Genomic DNA, 15864 nt, shown 5'->3' with positions numbered 1-15864 from the left:
CCAGCCTCTTCCTGCTCACTGAACCCTGTTACCTCTTCAGCTTCTGACACCTCCTCCTCTCCCTCTGACCACTCAGAGATGTCCCACCACCCCCTGGCTCTGAGTCATTTTCCCTTGGGGGTTCCCCAGCTGGTGCCTCCCACCACTCCTCTACATTCAGCCAGTCCATGACACCCAGTACGCCATAGTCTGCCTTGCTGTTTTGGGTCTCTTTCCTCCCTAGCCTGGTTAACACAAGGGCTTAAAACCACCCTATGACAATAAGCAATTTAATTTTGTACCAAGGACTAGAATCACAAAACAAACGAGAAACTGTGTTCATTCAGGTTTCAGCATTTATTTTTTGTAAGGATGGTGCAGGTTAGGATTAGTGATAAGGACATCATGCTAATGGGAGTAAAAAATTATTCTGAGAAGACACTATTTAAAGTAAGTTGCAACCCTTCTGCAAAAAACAAACAAACACCATATTCTTTTCTCCTGTGAAGTTTCTCTTAACAATCAGTGACTGTTTTATTACAAAATGCCAATGTGAAATGGGTTTACAAATTTAGTTCTGCTTTTAAAATTGCTGCAACACATACAGTTTTTAACCAGGAGGAGGAACCAAGAATTTTATTTCTAATGAAATAATCCAACTTGCCATTTAAACCAAAGTGGAAAATAGTGATTGTAAATGAAAATTTTACTGCTGTATGGAAACTGTGTTTAAGGTCTGTATACAGGTTTTGAACATGTTACCTACAAGGCAGTTCAAACCCCTTTAGATAAAACAAAGTGAACTTAAGTTAGATCGGGACAAGAAAACCTAGAGCCTGCAGGCAACATGATTTCATCAAGTTTGTAAATAAAGATGGAAGGAGCTCCTTAACATATTGTCCTCTGCTCTACAAATGGGAGGAAGTAGAGAAGCAAAGCTTCAATGTATAAGGATCAGAGCCATCTGTAAGATAAAAGGGAAGCTGTTAAGAATAAATGCCATTTTGGATGGTGTGCCTTACGACAGCCTGCTAGTCTGAGAAAAGAGATTTCTTTTAACAAGTGTTTGACTACTGTGAAAATTTGCTTCTAAAATACTCTATTTCTAGCACACTACTGCTTTGTATAATGCATCAGAACTCAAACCAACCTTCCCCTATACAGAAAACACAATCTTTCTACGGAACCAGTTCAAGGAAAATACAGGATGGCAGTTTTTCTTGCTTTATAAGATGTGGTTCCCATGCCTTTCATTACAGTTGCACTTCTGAAGAATTATCACATTATCACGCCTGTACTAAACCAGGTTTTCCACTCCTTACTATCACTTTAGTACAAAGAAAGTAACCAGTTACCATTTTACAGCTCAGCTTGTTTTCAGTGCCCTTATTCACATGTAACACCAAGCCAAACCATGACTTAGCACAACCAACAAATGTTCAGGCCCTTTTTCTCCACCCTCAGCATTTTGCTACACTTGGCGTGTCATCTAAACACACACGCTTGGGTTAGCTCTCCCACGCAAACCACAAGCTGTAAACCACAGGACAAACTTCTCAGCACCGTTTCTCTGGGGAGAGCTAAACCACGAGTCTAGGTTCAGACAACAATCTAAGACAGGCCATGGCTTAGGTCAGTGCAGCAGTAAAGCCACCAGGGACGAGCAGCGTGGCCACAATCCATAAGCCCGTGTTTGCTTGTTTGTGGTAATGCAGCTAGGCTCTGCATTAAGTGCAAACTGAGTCAGTGTGATGAGGATTTATAAGAATGTTGTATAAATGAAAACACACTGTTAAAATCGTTCAACCATATGAAAAAGTCCTTTGACTTCAAAGGAAGAAAACAAAAATGTTTTGCATTTTAAACACCATAGGAAAATATTGACCAGGCCCAGCAAGTGTTATATCCTAGCACAACCTGGCTACTCTATTTGTGGTGTTTCTTGGTGGCTTTTATTGTGCACAGAAATGTTTTAATTGCACAGCATCTTGGTATAATATTAATGAGATGGCATATAAAATGTTTAAAATACATCCCTAAAACCCTTTATCCAAGGGTAAAATATAAAGCTAAAGAATACTTTAATACATTGACTTACTAGGGTCTTTTATTTGGTAGTGATTAAGTACTGAAAGTGCTTCCATTGCATGAGTCTTGCATTCCCACGCCAGCAGACCAGAAAGCGTTTTGGCTGAAGCTGTCAAAACAAGAGTTTAAAATGTTTGCTTCACATCACCATCAGTAAGTTAGGTTTCTTTGAGAACTTAAATAGAATCAAATATTTACTTACGCTTTGGATCAAATACTTTGTGTTTGATAAAACGTAGAACTTTATGATCATCACACAGCTGGAACAATAAAGTGAAAATATGTTCATTAAACAGCAACAATCTAATTTTAGAGGATGTCATTTTGAGTTACAGCAACTGGTAATTTATGCGATAAGGAGGACACTTGGCACAAAATGAGTCGAGATATCAGGAACCCCATTAATTTTAAGAAAGTGATTATAGGGTAAAAATACTCTCACCAGAGAAGTGTTGCTCCATTGCCCAGAAATCCTACAGTCTCATGCTAAACCCTTGACAGAAACATCTTGCTGTCCAATTTTGAAAATTACAAGATATTCTACTTAAGATATTGAAACATTTTAGAGTCTAATCCATAGCATGGTTGATTTACTTACTTTTAAAACTACAGCAACCATGACAACAGTAGGGACTCTCCAGCCTGCAGCACTAATTAGTTCCAGCATGGGCCCCAATTCTGCCCACAAGGTCATTCCTTACAAGCTACACCCACCTGTCTCACACATGATGTCACACTATGAGACAAGGGAACAATCATGAGTTTAAAGTCAGCTCTCAACTGTTCCTTTGCAAGTGGCATTCCCTGTCAGCACCAATAAACTGTTTGGCACTGACCCAAGAGAACCTTCTGCAATAGGGAGCTCTGCACTGAATAATCTTTGGTGCACCAAGTGGTCAGTTTTGAAGTTGACTGCATTGAAACAGCTTGCTAAAGCAAGATTGTTTTCTTCATCTTAGCAAGCAGTTTCAAAACAGATGGCTTCAATTCAAACCAGCATGTACAAATGGATGTAGCAAGTCTCTTTGAAGGTGCATGGGAACTTGAAACAAGGTTGCTGTAACTGTCCCATCAGCTGATCAGTGGTTACACTGATCTCCTTTGAAAGCTGATAGGTATCATTTGATGTCATTATGTCGTATTATTGAGTGTAATATCTGCAAGATGCAATTTCCCACCCCTAACATAAAAAACGGAATCTGCTAAATTACATATAAAAGCTATGATTCCTGCAGCTACCTACCTTTACAAAGGTGTCTTCAGTTACACACAGCGGAACATTATGGTAATGCAACACACAAGATGGTGGCTGAATGATATTCTTGGAAGCTTGACCAGCATTAGTAAAGCGATTGTTCTTGCTCATTGTAAAATCTTTAGAGCTGCTTGTCCCATCTTTCAGCTCAAATAACTGACTAGGAATAACTGAATTCTGTTTGGACACACTATAAATAAAGAGTACATAATTAATAAAACTTTTTGCAGTAAAAAAGGTGTTATTTTTTTACAGAATTCTCAAAGCATAGTAACAAAATATGAACTCAGAGGGATAATCTATATTTTACTTGTCAAGTAGTGAAGTCAGTCATGCATTTATCAAGTTATGGCATTTATCAAGTTATGGAAGGAGATCAATGAAATATAGAAATATTTACATTACTTTTGTCCCTCGGCAATCTTCGCGGAGCTCTGGCCCAATGGTGGCCAGTGGCTTGAATTTAATTAATTTATAATGAATGATTTTAGAGTGTTGTTTGTGTTGTACTTTTGTATTGTTTTATTGTTGTTAGCCGCCCTGAGCCCAGCTTCGGCTGGGGAGGGCGGGATATAAATAAAATTTATTATTTATTATTATTATTAAAGTTTACTCTTTGCATATATGGACAGTATTCTTTAAATAAAACTTTATTCAGCAGCACTTTTAGTATCTTACACTGCTGAACCTCTTACACAATAATCAGATTGATAATTCAGGCACAGAGGGAGCAATAACCTTGTCCTTCTGCCAGCATGGGAGGACTTTCTTATTTGGCAGACTTTGGGGGGATTGACTGCTTTTAATGAAAGGGCTGGTGCTGTTTCCAATGTAATTATGTGTATGTTTTACTTAGATCTTCTATAGACAGTATTCTTTTAAAAAAATTTATTCAGCAGTATTTTAATATTTTACACTGCTGGACACATACATTATAGGTGTGCTTTAGTATTAGTACTAAGATGAAATGCACACATACCAAACATTAATTCTCTTCCCAAATAATGTGATATTGTTGAGATGCGTGACTGCTCTTTCAACAGCATATTCATCACCCATTTCCACTAAAGCTGTGCCTGGAATGCTCCTCATAAACTTCACCTGCAGGTTTAAAGAATGGTAAGTTAGGAAATTTTCGGTTTGGTTGGAATATGCATGACACTGTGTTCTCTTCACAGTAATCATGAATTATTCTTTAAATTTCATTGCCTAAACTTTTTTGTTTTTACCTTCTCAATATTTCCATACAAGCAGAACAAATTGAAGATTCTTGAGCAGTTCATCTTTTGCTGGTGCAGTCCAGTAACCATGACAACAGAACCTGAGGTGTTCCCCCCATACATGTAAGATGAGGAGGCCTGGGGAAGTGGGTAAGCAACAAGTTCTGGAGTATCCCGAGATGCCATTTGGGATCGGCTCGGTAGTGGTAACAGAGGACCACGCGATCCTAAAGAGAAAGTATTCTCTAGTGAATTTGGTTGGAAAAGTTTAATTGACCTGATATGAAGATTAAAGCTGCCAGTTTTCCAATAATTACTAATACATCTTAGCAATTAAGGTTTTGCTAGAATGAGCTATGCAGCTTTAGTATCAACTCCCAAAACATGGTCTATCTAGACAAGAATGTTAACTCACATCAACCAAAATATAATTCATACAATTTCCGCTTCCCCATGTGCCTCCAAGGAACAAGCTAACTTGAAATGATGTAGGGGCTGGAGCCAAGTGAGTTCGACTCAGAGCACACCAAATGAAATTAATCAGTTTAAGATAGTCATGTGCATTAATTTCAATGGGTCTAATCTGAGTACGACTAACAGTGGATAAATACCTAAAGCCACAAACCAGACTTAAGAATAAAGGACTGTATTGATTTCAGTGACCTTCAGCACATCTAACTGTTAGCTTGTGGTCTAAATGTGCGATTCAAAGTTTCAATCTGTTTTTAGAGGCGATTTTTGTGTGCAAAGTGAGAAGTATTAAGCAACATTTCATCTTTACTGTGACAAAGTTAACTGCAACTTGGAAAAAAATATTGTTTGCTCACAGAATGACAACTTGATTTATAGTGAGCCATGCAAAGTCTCTGGTTATTACCAAAATGTATTGGCATTTAAAAATAAAAAAATGAGATCATGAAAAACTGGTCATAAATGGATGTGCCATTTGGCACCAGGCATGAGAAAGCCTCCCTACCCAAGGGCCAAATTCCCTTATGGACAACCTTCTAAGGGCCACATGCCAGTCGTGGGCAGGGTCAGACGCAGCAGTGGGTGGAGCAACAAATATAAAATTTACCTTTGCACAATAGGCTTGTTTCTACACAGCCTCCCACACCTCTGTCAGCCTTCTAGCCAAGCAAGAGGCACCATCAGAGTTCAAAGACACATTCTAGGCAGACATAAACACTTAGGGCACAAAGCAGGGCCAATGAAGGGAGTGGCCTGGCAAGAGTTTTGGGGTCAAACAGAAAGGCCTGGAAAACAAAAGCGACCACCAGGCATGAGGTTCCCCACCCTGCGATAGGGCAAATGAGGGGAGACAGACAAATGTGGTGCCTGACTAATGTAGCAAGACTTTTTAAAAAGTGTTGGCCCTAGAGTGGTGGGGAAAGGATTTATACTACAGACTGCAGAATACATTAAGATGGCACCACAAGCAAAAAAATAGGAGGAAAATCTAGACATATACAACTATATTCACCATATAACCCGTTTTCAATATAACCCGTAACTGGAAGCCATATAACCTACCATAACCATCATGCCTAAATGAGGAGTGGTGCTCTCCCAGAAGAGCTTGCCTCTGACTGCCTTCCCCTCTATCTAAAGGAAAAAGAAAAGCATCATTAAACAATAGCAGCCCCCCTTAAAGATACTGGAGCGTATCAGTAAGCAACTGCAGGGAAGGGGTAATATTTTCTGGTTAAGAAGCTGGATCAGAGAAAGTGGCCAGCCAGATACTTCAACATTACTTTAAGATTTTAGTTTGGATACTTTAAACAACCTATTATAAGTTGATTTGCTCCAGCACAAAAACACAGTTGTAAGAAGCCAATATTAATGTTGGCTTGATAATATTTGTTTGAGAAGATTTGACACTATAAGCCTGAGAAGCCTGGACACAATACTATATAGACCAGAGGTTTTCAACTGTTTTGGGTCCACGGCTCTGTTGACCAACTACATTCTTTCTGCAGCACCCTACAGGGCTGAGAAGCCCACTTATGTCACCCCTTGCCTGCAGAGCTGGTAGTCCCTCACCCTTCCTTGTGGAGGGTTCCCTCAGCAAATCTTCCCTCATCGCTTCCTCCCTCTCCTTCGGAGTACTCTGGGCAGTCGCAGCTGCTGCCCCGATATCTGCCCCAAAGAGAGGTGTCTTCTCACACTGCCCCACAGGAGCCTGGGAAGCACCACTTAGCCAGCCCTAGAGGCACCATTCACCTGGGGGGCTTGTAGCCAGAGCTGCTGCAGCAAACAGCCATGCAAGCCTTTGGGCGGCAGAAATGTGAGATAGCATCAGGTGGGAAGGAAATAGGAACAGAGGCTAGTGTTGCCCGCAGCACCCCTGACCATCATTCAAACCACTGCCATAGAGTGTAAATTACCTATAACTCTCATAGAAACAAGTTGTAAATGCAGTACAATCAAAGGACAGTACCTGTATCTATTAGCTTCAACAGCAACACATTTTCAAAGTGGGTTTCTTTCAAGAAGTTTCAGCGTAATATAACAAAAAATTGTATTACATGGTTTCATAATCAGTAAACTGAAAAGCACCATATTTGTGTACATACATAATTACATCAACAACTGGAGAAGTGCTGAGAAGAATATACATTACTATTAATACAGTCTATGTTATACTTTCAATACTGAAAAATTAAAACTATTAAAAGCACTTTTAACAATGAAAATTTCTTTCAACAAGCCACATTTTATACTAGAATGTAAAGTTAACCAAGGGGTCAACAGTACTGGATGAAAGCAGTACACCAACCTAAAGTAATTATTTGCAATATGCAATTAAATATGTATTACAAAAAGAAACAGCAGTTAGCTTTAACATCCACTTCTTGCTTTCAGTAGACAATCAGAAGTTCCAATACCGCAACTGATTGTTAAGCAATGGGAAATGAAAAACATCCAGTTGAAGTAACATACAGTTCTATCTCAGTTTGGATAATGCACAATATTCCAAGTTTTGTTTCCAGTGTTTGAGACGTTTAAAACAACCAAGGAATTAGATAGTCATATAATATTTTGATTTTGATAGTGGGAAAGTAAAGAGAGATTGTGCAGAACACAAGCCCATTATTAGGAAGCAATTTCCACAGATTTCAGCATGTGCTATCCAAAATGGAAGTGCTATTCATCTTGCATACTAGCCACATCACCTAGCCCTTAAGTTACAGGGGACAGGATTTTTGTACAACGGAAGTAGCAAACATCAGTCACCAGAATTACATGTTTGAGTAGGCTGCAATGGCTGTCTTGAGCTTGAGAAATGAAAAATCGGGATGAAAACTGCCCAGTTCTAAAGATCAGTGGTTACCCTTGAAAACCAAGCTTTACCTTCTGACGATACAGTAGTTACGAAGCTAACAAACTACTTAGGAAAAGGTTGGGATGCAAAATGTAATTTTATATAAATACAGCCATCAGCTAAAATCTCCTGCTTTAAATCAACTGCCCTTGGGTTAAACACTAAACTTGGGCACATTTTCCTGTTTGAAGAAACCAGAACGGAAGTCTGTTTTATGAAGAGAATTCTCCCTGAATCTTGCATGTAAAGCAGCCCATCACAATGACACTTTTGTGTAGGCCACTCCTGTAAGAATGCCAAGAAAATCAGTTAAGTATTACATCTTTAGCTAATGAAGCTGCCCACTCCTTGTCAATCAGTATGCTGTACACAACATTAAAAATACTCAAGCATTTTCCGTGCTGCTTTATTAAGACTGTTGCAGGTTACAGATTTTGGAGAAAGAAGTAACTGTGTTTTCTTTCAGCACTTCTTGTCTACAGCAAGGATGACATATATGTGGCGCTCCAAATGTTGTTGGACTAAAACTCCCATCATCCCTGGCTAATGGCAATGCTAGGTGTAGCTGATGAGAGCTGGAGTCCAACACAATCTGCAGGGCTACAGATTTCCCATCTCTGCTCAAGGAAGAACATTGCTACAAAATGAACTCTAAATGGTAAATTCAGCTCTCTTCTTGCATGAAACACATGGGAAGGAACAAGGGAGCAACTCTACTTCAGTACAAGATAGAACAGTATGCTTATATCTTGTTCCACGGGTCCAAGGGAGCTTTACATTTCACATACACAGGCCACAATATAGAAGCCACTCTAGTACATGGCAACCCTGTTTGAAACTGAGAGCACTTTCCAAATCAATTTTTATTAAAGTTTTCACAATTCAAGAGAAGAATATCTAGAACAAATAGAATCAAAAAGTCTGGAAAGAGAGAAAGAGAACAGGAAAGAGAGAGAAAGGATAAAAGAGGGGAGAACGAAGAAAACAACATTTCTGCTTCTTTCAAAAGTAGTTTGTGATGTGACACTGAATTTGCTGATGAAATGGAAATAAAAAATTCCACCGGACATTGCCACACACTTGGGAGCACCTGTTTTGTTTGTTTTCCTTCAAGAAAATATTTCTCATTTCCCAATCTTTCATGTACTGAGGCAAGGCACAGTTTAAAATTACAGTCTGAACTACATGTTTGCTAATTCCTTGAATATGCATCTATATATTTTGGAAAATTATCCACTGAATTGCCCAAGGTAACTCAGTGACTTCCCAATTCGATAGTTTGAAGGAGGGGGAACGTGAGCTTTAATGTAACGTACTTCAGGTGGACAATCTGCTAACAATACTGCAGCCCCCTTATTAACCTTTTACAAACACTTAATTCTGCATGTCCAAGCCCTAACCTTTAAATAATACATTTTTACAAGCCAAAGCACTACCAGTAAAAACAACCTTTCAGCAATGATTAAAAGGAAAGTTGAAACCTTTACTATGTTTAAAATTTAGAAGATACTCTACCTTGGTAAGGTTAAGTTCCCACCTCCATGTTATAAATGCCTAGATTTTCAAAAGGTACATTACAGCAGATTATACACAAATCATTCAGTTACAAAGAACATTTACAGAAATCAAACTACATAGCAATTCCCTTTACATTTCCATGCAGGTTTTTTTTTACTGATGAAAACAATATTCCAACTAGCTTCTGCAATTAAAAATGCTCAGACATTTTAGACCTTGTGTCAAATATTGTGGGGCTTGTGGGGACTTGTGCAGTCCTTTAGAAAGCATTTACACTGGTAAAAAACCAGGAGAGAAACAAGAGTTTGGATCTTCCATTTTATGGTGTTTCATTCTACAACGGTAATTTTAAAGGGACATAAGATTGGAAACACATGCAAACTGGTTTAGAATGGGTACAGTCTACCATGGTATTTTCGTGCCATGCAAACCAGAAGTGCTGTAAGTGGTCCTCCTTGATATGCTTGTGGTGATGGTGCATGCAGTATGCAGTCAAGGTGAGTTGCAAGTCTGAGGTTTTTCAGAGGGCCCTGTTGATGATGCCGATGTGGTGCATGATGAAGTGTAGAGTCAGTCTGCTGGAGTCCTCTATCCTTCTTAATGCCTTGTCCAACAAGTGAGGAAAATCCTTCCCGTGGAGAAGCAGTGTGCAAGTTTGTAGTTTGTAAGGAAAGTCTGCATCAGTGTCCTCTCCTCCAAAGAGTGAGAGCTGCTTGGAGAAATGCAAGTCCTTGTACTGCAAACATGCTTGTATGTGTGGGCTCCTTGTTAAATAGCTCAATAGGAACCAGCAGGGGGCAATAATGTTGAGTTATTCTTTTCCAGGATTACAGGTCAGGAGGCCTATTACAAGAGCTGCATCAGAAATACCTGGCTTGAAGTGACTAACACATTAGACAAGCTAACTGCATATATTTACATATTTAAATGCACATTTAGTATAATTACCAAAATACTTACCTCCTCTGCCCAAATATGGTTTTGTATAGTCCCAACTACAATTGTCATTTCGAATGACATTAAGTTGAGTTGACTGTTAAAATATAAACAAACAGGAAGTCTTAATCATTGCTTTCCTCCCAAAATAGTTTAGCCGCTGAAGAAAGTATGATCATTACCTTTGCATATTCTATTTTTAGTGTACAACATCCTGCATATATATCTGCTCCGTTGAGTGCTGCTTTTGCCTTCTGAGCACAGAGAACCGATTTGAACTTGATTTATGTTAAGGATTGTTGTTTAAAACAATGTCTCCACACACACTCCCAAAATAGCCTCAAGTCATGCTAATTTAGACCACAACACAGTAGATCTAGAAATTACTCAAGGGCTCTTTATTTAACATGCGGTTACAAATGCAACAACACCAATTTTATGTATGAATGAATGACTAATACCATAGTCAGCATGGCCAGTGATGAGGCATGACTGGAGCAATACTCAAACACTATCTAGAGAACCACAAGCTCCCCATCCCCAATTTAGGTACTGCTCTCAGCATGGGAAAGAATTCTACTCATGAGGTAGAAAAGAATGGGATGGCTCCTAGTGATGAATGGCAAGAAACACAGGATAGCCATTCAAAATGCTTTCCACAGCTGGAAAGAACAGCTGACCACAGGTGTAACTGGGATGCTCCCTCTGGCCTGCAGGAGCTACCATGTTGCTATATAAACAGCGGCTGTGAAACAGGAAGTAGGCCAGAGGTTGGATGTTGTGCAGAGATGAGTTCAGTGATTCCCCAGCACAGAGTTGCTTGTTTGCCTTCTTCTCCTCTCTCTCTCCCCCTGCCCTACTACCCCATCAAGAGATAGTAAAAATTCCCTTGCTTTATCCCTCTCCCTTCTCTTTCCTGCCAGGAATCCTTCCTGCAACCAGCAACTCCCCACACATTGCGGCATCCTTGTTTTTGGATCTGTTTGGTTGCTTTAAATACAGGCAACTTTCAATTTGTGCATGTTCAAGGCATGTGTGACTGACTGCACCTGCAATGTTTGACACCAGAAGAGGAAAGAATGGCAGCAGGGTGAGGGTAAGGCAAGCTTACGAGCGCAATGACCCTGAGCATAACCCTCATGCAAATGGGGGGCTGCCTGTGTTTAATTAAATATATTAATTGTGCATATTAAGTAATATTTATTGCAAACTCTAATATATGATACGGAAATTTAAATCACTGTGTGGTCCCCAGGTTCTGTGTCAAAGTACTCTTGTGGCCCACTTGGTCTGAGAGGTTAGACTGCCCTGCCCTAGAACATAATCTACACACACAGACACAAAGTGATACAAAAAGGATATTCAACCAGGGCTTGTATTGCGTTCTTCTTGAATATGACAATACGTTTTACTTTCCCCACAGGGTTGCACACTGTATACAAAACATCCTACAGAAGAATGAGGGAAATAGTCAGAGATTTGAAGATTTACCTTACAAATACTATTCAAAATTTTATTAGCACACACAAACAAAATAACCCCCATTTAAAGTTTGGATTTAGTTTCTGAGAGAAAGTCTCTTGTGTACTATGTAGTTATGTAATGATGAGAGAAAAGGGGACAAACATTCTAAAGTTTATCCATGAAACAAGGCAATTCAAAGCAGTAAGCCTAAATTCAGTTTTATCTCTATGCAGTCAGATATCTAATAAGACTGCCAAAATTTTAGTGCTCCTAAACAAATTTTAACTTGTCTTATACCATTTATAAATTGGGAATACACAGAATCAAAACAATAATTTCAAAAACCTCAAAGTATGCAAGAAAAATGAAAGAAGACGACTCACTCAAATGCACTTGCTAAAACCCAAGGTCTTAAAACACAAGGATTTTACCTTATGTAGCTAATAGGATGCACTAAGGTTAGGTAAAGTTATGCTTAAGAGTAAGACGTACCACTGTAATTGGATATAGAGGGTTCTGAATTGATAAGAGAAGAACTTTGTTCCCACCAGAGACACTGTTTGTGTTTTCCGGACGAGTAATTCTTTTGCTTGTAGAGTAATTGAAAAATGCTTGTTGCCCAGCTATATATAATGGTTCACTTAATGCAAATGTCACACATTTTTTGGCACTTTCAATATCCTCAAATTCTACCAAAGCCTGGCGTTTAAATGATATCATCATCACATAACTGCAGGAAGAACAATAAAACCATTAATGAGCTCTAATTATTTAAGGCCATCAATTGTAAATCATAAGTGAAATTTGATCTTAAAAGACTTTACAATAAAAATTATTATTGTAAACTCAAAAAAAATCTACTAACTTTCTTAAAGTCAATAGGATATTTGTTGAAATCTAGAGCAAATGTGTCTATGTGACCAAGGGCTTAGTTTGGAGCAAAGAAGTGACGTCAGTCATACCTCATCTTTCAACTGTAAAGCAAAATGCAAAGTTATGAGGATAAAATTATGAATATGTAATGTAGAAAAACAGAACCAGGCTGCTCTCTTACCCAGCTTCCATATGTAGACAAGCAGAACGATCTGCCTCAAAATTAACTTTTGAAGGATTTGGTACTTCCAATGCTTCAATCAGGGGCAGATATACTATGAAACTAATGAAGCTTAAGTTCCATTGTCCTTATTCTCGAAGGAGCCTCAAAAGTGACCTTAGTCCACATCATTTTTTAAAAATGGGTCTAGTAGACCTAATTTGAGTTGCACAACTTAAACTGATTAATTTTTGTTGAATATTATTTCAACAATCCCAAAGTTTGAGAGTCGGTAGCACAGATGATGTAGTGGTGTGATGTTCCGTCATAGAACAACACATTTGAATAAAATAAGAATGGTTACCCAGACTCCATTGCTGGTTGCAAAGGGGCCCCCATAACTGTCAAGCTTCAGGACTCCCAAAATGTAGGTCCACCACTGGCTTCCGTTTAGTAGTACCAGTATAAGCCTTGAAGAGGTCTTTTAAAAATACATTACAAAGCTTGTTGTGAGTCACCCAAGATCTAATATATAGTAAACATACCATATGGTTCCAAATTTTTCAAGCACCTCCACAACATCCGCCTCCACAACTGATTCACAGAGCCCTCGGACATGGACCACAGGAGAAACAGGAACTTTGTGAAAACTTCCACCAGCATTCTAGGAAATGAAAGCGACAGACTTTATTTTTCAGATCTAAATCTATCAAAAACAATATTATAGATGATTAACTGACAAAGTAATTTGAAGGCCCCTTTTGAAAGGGGAATGAAAGATGAAGTTGTATATACAACACAATTCAAAGTTGTTAGGACAAACTGCCTTCAGAAAAATGAAAAATGGAGGAGCACACCTCCCTCTTCCCATTGTTTTATTAGAGGAAATCGAGAAATTTTGCCTCCTGCACAATAAATCCTTTGATGTGTAAAAGCGGACCTACGTATCCTCAATCGGCTGGTGGCAAAGCCAGGTGCATCTGACAAAGTGGTCTCACCGGCTCACTAAAAACTTCATCCGCAAGTGCAGAGGACTTGAGCTAGATGATCCTCATGGTCCCTTCCAACTCTACAATTCCACGATTTTCTTTGCTGTTGTTTAGTCGTTTAGTTGTGTCCAACTCTTCGTGACCCCATGGACAAGAGCACACCAGGCACTCCTGTCTTCCACTGCCTCCCGCAGTTTGGTCAAACTCATGCTGGTAGCTTCGAGAACACTATCCAACCATCTCGTCTTCTGTCGTCCCCTTCTCCTTGTGCCCTCCATCTTTCCCAACATCAGGGTCTTTTCCAGGGAGTCTTCTCTTCTCATGAGGGAGCCAAAGTATTAGACCCTCAGCTTCAGGATCTGTCCCTCCAGTGAGCACTCAGGGCTGATTTCCTTCAGAATGGAGAGGTTTGATCTTCTTGCAGTCCATGGGACTCTCAAGAGTCTCCTCCAGCACCATAATTCAAAAACATCAATTCTTCAGCGATCAGCCTTCTTTATGGTCCAGCTCTCACTTCCATACATCACTATTGGGAAAACCATAGATTTAACTATATGGACCTTTGTTGGCAAGGTGGTGTCTCTGCTTTTTAAGATGCTGTCTAAGTTTGTCATTGCTTTTCTTCCAAGAAGCAGGCATCTTTTAATTTCGTGGCTGTTGTCACCATCTGCAGTGATCATGGAGCCCAAGAAAGTAAAATCTCTCACTGATTTTCTTTACATACATGTAAATAAAAAACCTCTCACACCTTAAGATGCTGTTTCCTGTTACAGACTAATCCGTCTGAAACATGCTCAGTCCTCTTCCCACATGCAGGCTTATTATTATTATTACTGTATTGTTGTTAGTATTCATTAAATTTCTATACCACCCGTCACCCGAGGATCATAAGGCGGTTTACAATATAAAAACACGTAGATGCGTGACATCCCTAACGAACAAAACTTTGTGGAAATACTAGGATTCAACTTGTGTATTGAGAAGATGGGGAGAAACGGAAGCGTTAAGGTCCCGATGCTACTACACACGCCGACCTGGCAGTTGCCGCACCTGGCAACGGGGTGCTGTTGCGCGTCTTCTCTACCCGCCGTTCACTTCCGGCGAACACTGCGAAGGGCGAGGATTCTAAGAGAGGCAGGCCCTCCTTACCCCTCCAGAGCAGTCCCCGGTGCGAGAGGCGGCCTGCTCGCGGCTCTCGCCCTCCGCAGCGGCGGCAGCGGCGCTGGGCTTCAGCCGCTTGGTCAGGCTCTCGTAGGCGCCGCCCTCCTCCTCCTGCTCCTGCCCAAAAGACGGCGCAGACATGGCGACGGCGGCCTAGCGAAGTGCGGGTGAGGAGGATACTGGACACTCGGGGCTCCGCAACCGGCGCGCGAGCCGGGAGTCAGGCGAAGAGACCGACGAGGATGCTCTGGACCACTTCACCTCACAGCAGCGAAGGATCGGGAAGTACAGCGCAGCCCCTTGTGTGTGGAAAGCTCCGTGATTGGCTAACGGAGAAGCGTCTCAGAAGTTCAGGGACACGCGGGTGGGCAAATGGGACGCCCGTCACCGTTAGATAAACCCTCCGCTCCTCCCCGCCTTCTATTGCTCTCTCGTCCCCGCCTCCCCTTCCAGAGCCTGCCGCTAGAGCCGTTTATTGTTTATTATTCGACGGAAGAGGAAAGACGCGCGCGCGCGACCTCGCCGTTACCAAGGCCAACGGTCACCAGCGCGCGCGCCGCGGGGAGGGGAGGTTTTGTGGCAAAGGGCGGTTCTCGCCAAAGCGGCCTGGAAGAAACGATAAAAGCGAATCCCTCTGGCTGACTGATTGATTTAAATAGATCACGCTGGCTGATTAATTTGTTTAAATAAATGTAATTTATTTTTGGAAAAGGATTGAGAAAGTTGGAATGTCAGCCACGGGATGGACCTTTAACCAGAGAACGTACAGTAACCAAGCCTTGAGAGTCCCATGGACTGCAAGAAGATCAAACCTATCCATTCTGAAGGAAATCAGCCCTGAGTGCTCACTGGAAGGACAGATCCTGAAGCTGAGGCTCCAATACTTTGGCTACTTC

General features: G+C 40.5%; 1 protein-coding gene across 1 annotated transcript; it reads right to left on the bottom strand.

Moving 5' to 3' along the window:
* Window positions 1–625: 625 nt before the first annotated feature.
* On the bottom strand, window positions 626–15256 carry LOC128411311 (heterogeneous nuclear ribonucleoprotein L-like). The gene is made up of 13 exons (XM_053383538.1): window positions 14957–15256; window positions 13364–13482; window positions 12278–12515; window positions 11685–11769; window positions 10504–10601; window positions 10351–10418; window positions 6076–6149; window positions 4552–4769; window positions 4302–4423; window positions 3311–3512; window positions 2270–2327; window positions 2078–2176; window positions 626–943 (listed from the first exon to the last, which is right to left on the bottom strand). Exons 1-13 carry the CDS (start codon window positions 15107–15109, stop codon window positions 888–890), a joined length of 1590 nt encoding a protein of 529 aa, XP_053239513.1. The 5' UTR covers window positions 15110–15256; the 3' UTR covers window positions 626–887.
* Between the last annotated feature and the right edge of the window lie 608 nt (window positions 15257–15864).

Source organism: Podarcis raffonei, chromosome 3, assembly GCF_027172205.1.
Source record: "Podarcis raffonei isolate rPodRaf1 chromosome 3, rPodRaf1.pri, whole genome shotgun sequence".
Lineage (NCBI taxonomy): Eukaryota > Metazoa > Chordata > Lepidosauria > Squamata > Lacertidae > Podarcis > Podarcis raffonei.
This window is presented reverse-complemented; position numbering and strand designations above follow the sequence as displayed.